The sequence below is a fragment of the Alternaria conjuncta genome (genome assembly GCF_024043145.1).
Source record: "Alternaria conjuncta strain BMP 0040 chromosome Unknown scaffold_2, whole genome shotgun sequence".
Classification (NCBI taxonomy): Eukaryota; Fungi; Ascomycota; class Dothideomycetes; order Pleosporales; family Pleosporaceae; genus Alternaria; species Alternaria conjuncta.
Genome location: NW_026250091.1, coordinates 762254 through 773041, shown reverse-complemented (window position 1 = coordinate 773041; position 10788 = coordinate 762254). Strand labels below are relative to the sequence as shown.

At 53.0% G+C, this 10788-nt stretch overlaps 5 protein-coding genes across 5 annotated transcripts; 2 read left to right on the top strand and 3 right to left on the bottom strand.

Annotated features, from left to right (window-relative positions):
- Positions 1 to 331: 331 nt before the first annotated feature.
- Positions 332 to 1083, bottom strand: J4E85_001364 (uncharacterized protein; the record flags this gene model as incomplete). The annotated part of the gene is made up of 4 exons (XM_051465650.1): positions 332 to 364; positions 412 to 501; positions 551 to 763; positions 952 to 1083. The coding sequence occupies 4 exons, from the start codon at positions 1081 to 1083 to the stop codon at positions 332 to 334; spliced, it is 468 nt and encodes a 155-aa protein (XP_051330207.1).
- Positions 1084 to 1570: 487 nt separating this feature from the next.
- On the bottom strand, positions 1571 to 2144 carry J4E85_001363 (uncharacterized protein; the record flags this gene model as incomplete). Its single annotated transcript, XM_051465649.1, has 2 exons — positions 1571 to 1966; positions 2019 to 2144. The coding sequence occupies 2 exons, from the start codon at positions 2142 to 2144 to the stop codon at positions 1571 to 1573; spliced, it is 522 nt and encodes a 173-aa protein (XP_051330206.1).
- A 2563-nt stretch (positions 2145 to 4707) lies between these two features.
- HHP1 (casein kinase I) lies at positions 4708 to 5934 on the top strand (the record flags this gene model as incomplete). Its single annotated transcript, XM_051465648.1, has 4 exons — positions 4708 to 4710; positions 4786 to 4858; positions 4912 to 5400; positions 5447 to 5934. The coding sequence occupies 4 exons, from the start codon at positions 4708 to 4710 to the stop codon at positions 5932 to 5934; spliced, it is 1053 nt and encodes a 350-aa protein (XP_051330205.1).
- Positions 5935 to 7919: 1985 nt separating this feature from the next.
- J4E85_001361 (uncharacterized protein) lies at positions 7920 to 9035 on the top strand (the record flags this gene model as incomplete). Its single annotated transcript, XM_051465647.1, has 4 exons — positions 7920 to 7985; positions 8106 to 8334; positions 8435 to 8462; positions 8516 to 9035. The coding sequence occupies 4 exons, from the start codon at positions 7920 to 7922 to the stop codon at positions 9033 to 9035; spliced, it is 843 nt and encodes a 280-aa protein (XP_051330204.1).
- A 395-nt stretch (positions 9036 to 9430) lies between these two features.
- J4E85_001360 (uncharacterized protein) lies at positions 9431 to 10392 on the bottom strand (the record flags this gene model as incomplete). Its single annotated transcript, XM_051465646.1, has 2 exons — positions 9431 to 10047; positions 10116 to 10392. The coding sequence occupies 2 exons, from the start codon at positions 10390 to 10392 to the stop codon at positions 9431 to 9433; spliced, it is 894 nt and encodes a 297-aa protein (XP_051330203.1).
- Positions 10393 to 10788: the final 396 nt, after the last annotated feature.

Genomic DNA, 10788 nt, shown 5'->3' with positions numbered 1-10788 from the left:
GTATGTAAGGAAAACTGCGATCGATGTGGTGAAGTAAGACAAGCTGTAACGAAGTAAGACAGAGTAAGACTGGGTGCTAAAGAAGTAAGACAAACTGATAGAAGGGTAACAATAAAAGTAGTGTAGCTCGTAGGGTTGCTGGTGGGCTAAGGTACGGTCGGTCCGGATTGCAGAGGAATGTGGTCAAGAGGAGCGAAGCTGCAAGATGTTTGGAATGTTTTGGTCACCTCAGGGAGCTCCTTCTATTCTTTGACCACGGAAAGCACGCATGCTCTGTGCTTGCTACTATACATACCGCGCATGCCGTACTCAAGGAACGCTATTTACACATTTACTTCAATGCAGCCTGCAGGCTCTCGAGGACCTAGGTCTTGTCAGCGCTTCTTGCTAAGATGGGTTTGCGGTGCGTACCTCGAGCTCGATCTTGGCCTCAGCAATGTCAGCCTCACTGCCGTTTCCGCTGGCAATCTTCTGTGCCTCGCCGATCTGGTTCCTGACAGCCTATCTCCTTGTCAGTCGTTGTTCCCCATCTCCATGCATCCGCTCGTACCTCGGCGCTGAAGTCCTCCAATGGGTAGCCCTCGACGGCGTTGATGCTGAGGACGGAGTTGGGCTGCACAACAGCAAATCCACCAGACAGGAAGAATTGCTTGCTGCCACCCTGCTCCTCGATGATCTCGACTAGGCCGGGCTTCAGCTGCTCGATGGAGGCAACGTGGTTGGCCAGAACACCCATGTCACCGGTCTCCGCGGGGAGGTTGACCTGGACGCTGTAAAACATCTCATGTCAGTATTCGCGATTTCGCTTTGCGGGATCGGCCGGGGTCTCGAGCGACGTACACATCCTGGGACTTGTAGATAGACTGTTGACCACCAGTTAGCCTCTCAGTTCAGATGCCAATTGCAACCTGGGGCATGCCCCCGCATGTTGCGACAGCTGGTATGGCGTACCTGATGCGGGAGAGCTAGGGAGAGCTTGATCTTGTCATTGGCGACTTCGGCGTACCCTCTGCGCTGGATGGGGCGGGCAATGGCAGCGGGCCTCGCGCGGAGGGCAGCTCGGGCGATGCGGAGAGAGCTCATGATGGACGGGGTGGTGGGGAAGATGTGGTCGGAGAATGTTCAATGTCGGTGTTCTGCGAGTTCTGCGCTCCCTCAGGACACGGGGTTAGCCGACGCTAGCGCATCACCAGCATCTTGACCATCTGAACTGGGTATCACAACACTACCCGAAAACGCATATTTTCTTCGCTTTACTACACCTTCGAGGCTATGCACTATCTTGTGTAGCTTGTTACCGTGGAACAAAGTAAATGTCATTCGCGTCAACCCAAAGTGCTGATTTCAACTGCTGTGGAGGCCTTCTTTATGCACCAGGCGTCCGAGGTTAAATGAAGATTCACGTCTTCTTGCATTTCTTGAGACTACGTGGGTATGATATGGTGTCTGTATTGGACTACTCCGGGGTATCTTATTGCCAAAACGCCTGTTCCAAGATTGTGAACTCATGCGGCCCATTCCATCACTAATGGGCTAGCTGATGCTTTCTCTACCTAAATGTAGTAGAACATCAATCGTCGTATAACTGCTGCGGTGCGGCCATGCTCATCCGCAACTGCCGCTCCCTCTGCTTCGCCTGCAACTCTAGCGTCTCTACGGCATAGCTTAGCCTATCCTTCTTCGCCTTCAAGGTCTTCATCCTCATTTCTTGTTGCGCGCTGATGGTCTTGCCTCCGCTTCGCTGTGCGGTCCTGCCTTCTGGTCTGGGGCCTGAGCTGCCATTGTTGTCGCGTCCAAGTCTGCCGTCGTTCAGATCGCACTTCGCTATCAAGGATTGCTCGCGACGCTCCAGCTTGTCGAGGTAGTTCTCTACGCGCTTAAGAAGGTTATCGACCTCGGGGCGGATTTCTGAAAGGAGTGCGGATTGCGCGGTTTGGAGGTCAGATTCGGAGATGAGCTCGAAATGCTGTTCCAGAGTCAACACGATGAAGATGATCATGTTCTCAACGTGTACACACCCGTGTCGTCTGCAGTACTTTGGCCAGACGGGGGAAGTCGCTCACGCCTTGGTCCAGTATGTTGATAGATGAATCGAGTAATTGCATACTACTGCGCAGCGAGCCTACGCATCCTTCCAGCGCCATGATCGCAAAAGGTTCGGCAATCGCAAGTGTAATCTGGACGCGAGCGAAGTGGGATGTTGCTCCCTCTTAGTACAAAGCAACGAGGGATCCGTGCGCAGACGCCAAGCATCTCCAGGGCTGTTCTTCGAGCGGAGCTCAACCCATCACCGCATCCCTCGCCGCAACCGTCAAATCAGTCCATTGCCCCTCCAACACACGTCACAATGCCTCTTCTCGGAAGGAAGTTCCCGGCGCAAATCGGTACGACACCCTGCACGCGCAGATAGTGGAAAGTCGAGCTTGAAAAGATTGCTAACGAGGTACTACAGCCAAGCCCATGTGGCCTTTCTACGTCTCCGGTACGTTGCGCGACTTAGATTAGGGCAGAGAATACTTGGAGGAGCCCAATTGATGGACTGGAAGGAGATGGAATTGCTTGGGAGCCGAGGGCTCGCAGTGTGAGACAGGATTAACAAGAGTCAATAGGCCTCGTCATCCTCTACGGTGTCAACTCTGCCGCCAACGCCATGGCCCAGTGTACGTAATCCCCATCCCAGAGACGAAGTCATTCAGCTCGATCCATGTTCGCAGGCTGACCAGCACAGCCGATGAGTACAAGAACGACCCGCGCAACCCAGCCCTTAAGAACCAGGCGCCGAACCACTAAGCCGGATACTTCGCGATACGGGGAGCGGTCTTTGAGCATACGAGTGCAATCAGAGGCAGTGTATAATAGCCGCGGAGGAGGAGGATCATTCAAGGTCTCCGACTGAGATGGCTGTATAGACTTGGCAAAATCAACCCATCACGAACACATCATATTTCTTGTTCTGCGGCTCTGATCATGCGAGTGCGTGTCAACTGAATTGCAGGCAACTTTCTACGCAGAGATCGCTACCACGTTGCCAGGGAGCGTACTTCGGCTCAACCCAAGAGGATCAGAGATATGGTGGGGTTTAATCCCATCTACCAGGCCACGCCAACCTAGGAAAAAACTGAACAGCTTGGAGCCCTGGCGCCTATGTTGACGTTGGGTAATCTACTCTGCAAGGTTTTGGGTCAATGTAGTCTGCAGACCTGTTCAGTTTTTTTCTTGTATGAGGTGAGGCGGTTTCCGCATGCATATCACCTGCTGCTAGACTATGTTTGACCTACAGACTGTTCCAAATTCCCTTCGAACCTGTTTGTCACTACATGTTGATGGTGTACGCTGTCAAGATGGTATTCGGATGTTTCCGGTATCGAATGTTTTTGACACAGCTGAGCAGCTCTACAAAGGAGATTGTATAACTGTCCTCGCTATGAGAGGCGGGATGTAATGCTGTATCAGACCATGGGCACATGCTACGCGGTGCTTCATACAGTAAGTATAGCGGATTCGGTTAGCAGGCATAACTATATAGTCCGAAGAGTTCTGCAGATGTGATGTCACAGCGAGAGAGTGGTGAGATGGTGTTGGGACTGATGCTTTCCTTTGTTCCGAATGAAAAAGCATCTCGCCGAGCGCTATTGTGTTGTTGAAAGGGCTTGTACGGATATGCGGAACACTCTTCATGGGGTAGTTTCTGGCTTTGAACGATGAAACTGTTATACGCAAGTGGTGTTTGCCTAGTCTGAATTATGATGTGTTTGCCGTACCCGACCTTCGTCACGAGACAGTTTCGGGCCGCAGTCTTTCCAGAACATCGGCTACGACGAAATTTCATTCTAGCAGCGGGACGGCGTCTGCAGGACGTTCTTGGTCAAAGTCAAATATAGCGCAATCGGTTCGCGAACTGCGCGAGATGCATAAAGGGGCAGATCTGTGGCTCAGTCGCATGATGCGGCAGTCAGGCGACGGCATTTGAAACGGGCAGTGGCATTTCGACACAGACACCCTGGACATGTGTGGACACGCGCAACGCAAACGGCGGTGCGATGGGTCGCGATGCCTCCGAGCGGCCCAGGGATGTGATTTGCGGTCCGCAGGCTTGATACACGGCGGCGGGCAGCGGGCAGCAGTCCACGGTGAAAGAGCTCGCTAGCGCGCCAAGGACGGTGGCCGAATACAAGGCAGGTGGCTCTCATCCTGCCATCAGCGTTCCTTTGATACAGCACCACGATCACAGTGTGCTTGTTCTACCGGCCTCTTGTGCTGTCCCGTGCCCTGCAGCTGCCTCTCTGTGTCGTTTTCGCTAGAGTTGCAAACCTCGCCCGCCCGCCAGCCCGCACCTACGCTCTCCGGCATCGTTGATCGTTGGGCTCATTCACGCCCTACAGTAAGTCCTGCCCAGCTCGTCAGTCGGCTCCGCCCTCTGCCCCCCGTGCCCTATTTATCTCTCACCACGACGCACCTGCTCGCTGGCCTTTCCTTTACCTGTCGGTCAACACGCTCGACTGCCTCCCTTAGCGTTTCTCGGCTGCCCGCTCCGCTTACTCACCGCCTTGTTGGCTAAAGCCTCATACTGACCGGTCCACCGCAGCAGGCTGATCCTCAAAACACCACCGCGCCCCCATCGTCACAACACTCGACCCACCCCCCTCAACACCTCCCTCCACCACAGGCCAACCTCCTCAAGGTTGCACCTCTGCAAGCATGACGACAATGGTACGCCCCGACCCCGCTTGCCGTCACCACGGCGGCCAAGCACCGCTCCGCAGGACCCCAGGCTGACAGTAGCAGGACCTCCGCGTCGGCAACAAGTACAGAATCGGCCGCAAGATTGGTAGCGGCAGTTTCGGTGACATCTACCTCGGTACGTAGCCGCCGCCCATCGCCCACCACCCCCAGCACCGCTGACGTCTACAGGTACCAACATCATCTCTGGTGAGGAGATCGCCATCAAGCTCGAGAGCGTCAAGGCGAAGCACCCCCAGCTCGAATATGAGGCCCGCGTCTACAAGTCGCTCGCTGGCGGTGTCGGCATCCCCTTTGTCCGCTGGTTCGGAACCGAGTGCGACTACAACGCCATGGTCTTGGACCTGCTCGGCCCTTCCCTCGAGGACCTCTTCAACTTCTGCAACCGCAAGTTCTCCCTGAAGACTGTTTTGCTCCTCGCCGATCAGCTCATCTCCCGCATTGAGTACATCCACGCCAAGTCCTTCATCCACCGCGACATCAAGCCCGACAACTTCCTTATGGGCATTGGCAAGCGCGGCAACCAGGTCAATGTCATCGACTTTGGTCTGGCCAAGAAGTACCGCGATCCCAAGACGCACTTCCACATCCCGTACAGAGAGAACAAGAACTTGACTGGTACCGCCCGCTACGCCTCCATCAACACTCACTTGGGTGTCGGTACGTATCCCGCACATCATCCAGCTTGCTAAACTAACATGACCAGAACAATCCCGCCGTGACGACATGGAGTCTCTGGGCTATGTCATGCTTTACTTCTGCCGTGGATCCCTTCCCTGGCAGGGTCTTAAGGCGGCCACCAAGAAGCAGAAATACGACCGCATCATGGAGAAGAAGATGACGACTCCCACCGAGGTCCTCTGCCGTGGCTTCCCCAACGAGTTCGCCATCTACCTCAACTACACCCGTTCCCTCCGCTTCGATGACAAGCCCGACTACTCGTACCTCCGCAAGATTTTCCGCGACCTCTTCGTCCGTGAAGGCTTCCAGTACGACTACGTGTTCGACTGGACCGTCTACAAGTACCAGAAGAACGCCCAAGCCATCGCCCAGGCTGCCAACCAGGGCCAGGGCGAGGAAGACGACAAGGGCCGCGGACGCCACGTCACCACCACCGCCGCTGCCAACGCGGGCACGGCAGCTGGCACCAAGCGCGGTCCGGTCAACGCGCGCCAGGAGGGCACCGGAATGTGAGTTCGATATATCTGATCCTCGTAAGGGACCCTCTCCTTTGCGTTTGGTGTTGAGAACGCTTAGCGCGGGGGGCGCCAGATCCAGATTTTACTAACCTTCTTCCTTCTTTCAGGCAGCTTCGTTCGGCCAACAAGCGTGGCGGGGACCAGTATGCATCTGGTTACTGATTTGATGCGGCTTTCGATTCGTCATCTCAACTCTTGCGTGACCGCTTCTTCTGACGCGGCTCCGCACACACAACGAATGGGAAATGCGGCATTGCCGTCCTGGCAACATATTGGACGGCGTCGCTCCTTGATCAGTTCATGGGATCCATTCGTCAGACACCTCGTACGGACCTAGGAAGACATTCCACTGTCTTGCGTTTCTCATGGCCATGCGTCTCTGACGACTATCTCACATCTCTGGAAGCTCGACCCACACGGTATCTCCATTTGGCATCACAGTTCGGCTTGTAAACACATCTCAACTCCTTCCGGATTACAGCCAACCGATTATCTTGGTCGTCTTGCACAGCTAGTGCTACTGGGCAGCTCTCCAGCTGATGACTGATCTTTGTTTGACTTTACGGCTTTCACCTCGCATTAATTATCCCCTGCCCCCTCCTTTCATGTGGTTCTTAGTACTTTCCTTGAGTTTCCCCCCTTCGGATATGTCTGCCAGCTTGTGGGGAGGTAAAGCTTAACAAGGGGACGATTTTAAATTGTATCTGGCGAAGAGTGTATGTGACTGAAGCTTGGCTGGTAGACTCGAAGGGTTGCAATGGGGTTGGCGGCTAGTAGTCCGCGTGATTGACGGATCTCTATCAAGGAGGCTGCTTCCAGGGACGGGAAAGGAACATCTAGCTCGCCACGACCATTGCGCTTGGAGATGGGGAAAGGGGACGTGTGGTGCGAGTGATGGTGCTTTTAGTTTTGTTTGCTTTGGAATTATATGCTTTTCTCGCACCGCTGATTGAATGTTTTGCGTGATGCCCGTGACTGGTATACTGCTTGTGACTTGACTTGCTTGATGGGCCAATGAAGAACTACGGATGGATACTCCAGCTAGACTTCGAGCTTCAGCGAGGATGTGATGCAGTTTTCTTTTCTCACATTCATCTGAGTCGGCTAGAGCTGCAATAACGCAGAGCGAAGAGCAACATCTTCATATTTCGAGTGTTACGGACTTTCCAGTGCCATTTGTATCTGCCTTTCCAGGCTATCAGGACTTTGCGCGTGGAACATGAACAGGTGGTTTGGGACTGTAACAATGATTTCGAATCACATGCTTTAGAATGGATTCACAAAAAGGCTAGGTGTTCTAGGGATATACCTTCACAGTACTACGGGTTATAGTTTGTGATGCTGTGCACCTTGTGCGAAATCTGGCTTAAGGTAGTGACTTTGCCTGCTTTACACGGAGTGTGCGCGTGCGTGTCATGCGGCCAGTACGATGTACCATCTTGGATTTCGTATAGCGCGTCCCTGAAAAAGAACAAACAATCAGGCCACTTCCGCACTTGAGTCCGTCAAGGCTTATGTGCTGTGCGTACGATGTTGTGGATGTAATAGCCCGTGATGACGTGCCTCGTAACCCTGCCGAGGTAAAACGCGACATCGTTCTTCACAGTATTGTCAGCAACCCATGCACAGGTACGCGACTACATCACCTCGCTGCATCATCTCTCATCACGCAATCAGCATCAAAGCATAACATCTAATTGCTGTGTTCTTTAGATCGCGTTCATATGGTCTGACTCGTCAATATATAACACGAGTCTTCGTTCAGTCGCCCGAACCGAGGCCTGTCGCGTCTTGCGGGGAAAGCTTACTATTCATCTTCCACAAGTACACTCCGTCTCGATAGTCTGGAACTTCATCACCCATCTTACCATCCACCTACCTAAAACAGAGTGTTAATAGGAGAATCTTTGCGACATTGTAATCGGAGACTTGCTCTACCGCCTCAAAGAACAGCGCGAAAGAGCCAGGAAAATAAACATCATGACTTCTCCATCGGATTACTCGGATATCAAGTTCGAGATCAAGGGCAAGATCGGTATCATCAAGGTAACACTCAAAGACTCCATCACCAATCCGCGTGGCACACTCCCGAATCCCTCCAGACGATCTTATCCGATCCACCCATGCGCAAACATCACAGTATGCGTCCGCTAACACATCCTTCAGTTCAACCGGCCCAAGGCCCTGAACTCTTTTGGCGGAAACCTCATTCCCGACATCATCGCCGGATTACGCGTTCTCAATGAGCACCCAGACACCATCTTCACCGTGCTAACAGGCGAGGGACGCTTCTTTTCTGCCGGCGCGGATGTCAAGGGAATCGCTGGAGGAGGCAGCGAATCCTTCAAGAACGATGCCGAGAAGAAGCTGAGTTACATGTCAAGGTTCAGCTATGGTATGTCCACTTCTCGATCTTGCCTACACTGCAATTTTGCTTTCATGTTGAAATGTGATGGCACTTGTGAATTATAGTACTAACTCTGACATGGGCACAGCAACGGAGCTTCTACGTTCGATGATTGAGTAAGTCTACATACACCCATGTATTCCCACACAGCAACACTAACATCCCACAGCCACCGCAAAGTCCTCATCCTCGCGCTCAATGGCCCCGCCGTCGGCGGCGGCGCAGCCTGGTTCCCCGGCATCGCCGACATCGTCCTCGCCTCCTCAACCGCGTGGCTCCAATGCCCCTTCTCCGCCCTCGGCCTCGTCCCCGAAAACGGCTCCGCCCTCTCCTTCGCGCAATCCATCGGCATCCACCGCGCAAACGACTTCCTCATGTTTGGCCGCAAGCTCTCCGCGCAAGAGCTGCTCGATGCCGGCTTGTACAATTACGTGTGGGATGCTACTGGCGACGAGTTCCATGCCAAGGTTGAGGCGTTCTTGGAGGAACAGCTCAAGGTGAACGATGGCAAGAGTATGATTGAGATGAAGAGGTTGCAGAATGCGCCAATTAGGGATGCGAGATTGGTGGCTGTGGTTAATGCTGTGGATGCGTTGGCGGAGCGGTTTGTTGAGGGGGCGCCCATGGAGAGGTTTGAGATTAAGAGGAAGGAGATGGAGGAGAAGAGTAAGGCGAGGTCGAAGATTTGATTGGAAGGTTTTAGATGAGGAAGACGGTTTCTTGTTCTCCAAAATCGCATGTATTCTATCACGTTATCATTTATATGGGCTTAGTGATGCGTGTTGTTTACTCGGGATATATAATGAACAATATCCACGCGACATGATAAGCTAAATCGTGTACAGAAAACAAATCCAATACTATCGATATCGTTGACTTCAGATTTCATCTTGCAGTCTAATGAGCCTTCGTGGAGAATCGCAATAATTCTTATACACGACCTTCAAATTCTAACGATCGGATTTGTGTAAGATCTGTGTACATTCGACGCATCAAACGAATAGTCCAAAGCACTATACATACATTCCCCATCAAGGTCCCCGTACCCACACCCTCTACCCAATCCCTCAACCCACCCATCCACCTAAGCATACTCCACCGTATTCCTCAGCGTCCCAATCTCGGGACTAAGCGTAACCTCGACCACATCCCCCGGCTTCAAAAACTGCGGCTCCTTCATCGCATACCCCACGCCCGCACACGTGCCCGTCATGAAAACCGTGCCCTTCTTCAGTGTAGTCCCCTGACTACAATAACTCACCAATGTCGGAATCTTGAAGCACAAATCGTCAATCCCAGAACTCTGTCTCAGATCCCCATTCACCACAGTCTTGAGATGCAATTTCGAAGGGTCAGGGATCACGCGTGGGGATACGAGTTGAGGGCCTAAGGGTGCGTACGTGTCGAAGCCTTTGGAGAAGTTCCATTGGGGGACTGTGCCGGCGAGGAGGGGGTCGCGTTGGAGTTTTCGGGAGGACACGTCGTTGCCGGAGGTGTAGCCGCCGATGTAGTTGAAGGCGTCGGCTTCGGAGACGTTTTTGGCGTCTTGCGAGATTATGAAGCAGAGTTCGCCTTCGTAGTCGGCTTGGTTGTCTTGGGCGAGTTTGGGGATGACGATGGGCGCGTTGTGGTCGTTTAGGCAGGTGTTGGCCTTGATGAAGGTTGAGGGGTAAGGAGGGAGGGTGCGGCCGCCTTCTTGGACTGGGCGTGGGGAGGTTAATGGGATGTCTTTTATTTGTGGAGAGGGACGAGATGACAGAGGAACTTACTGTGTTTGATGAAGTTTAGACCTATGCACCGGATGATGGGTACTTCGTCTGTCGTCACAGGGCCAAGCAGCTTCTTGACGGTGACTTCCTCATCGGTAACCTTGGTGGCCGGGTCGAAAATGTCGTTGTTCTTAACATCGATTACCTTGGCCTTTAGTCCCGTCTCCTCTGTCGTCGTACCGACATCGAATTCTGGCGAGGGGAGGATTGGTTGACCTCGCAGCTCACGTCCATCCGTGGCGATGAAGCGGATAAGTCTGTCCCAGTTTGGTGCCATTGTTCGCAGTAGATATGAGTTGATGATAGAAATTTCACTCTTGCTACAAGCAGTGTTCTATGTATTTGAAGGGCTAGGATCTGAGTCTATGGTGGATATATGTTCTACCGGCGCCTGCCTGACGCGATGCCGGAAAGATCCATGGATGTGGGGAGGTTCGGAAATGTCGAGCGGGATGCTAGTGCGGGGCATTCTTTGCGTGAACTTTGTTCAGGAACGCGCGGATTAGGCTATTTCGGGGCTTGTTGTGAGACCGTAGTAGATGATGATTTCCAGTAGTCTCCACGGGCTTCGCTAAGTTTGAGAGTAGATGTTCGTGGTGCACAGGCAGACAGTGACCTGGAACAACTCTTTAACGGGTTCGTCATGCACATACAATACTAGGACAACCAATCC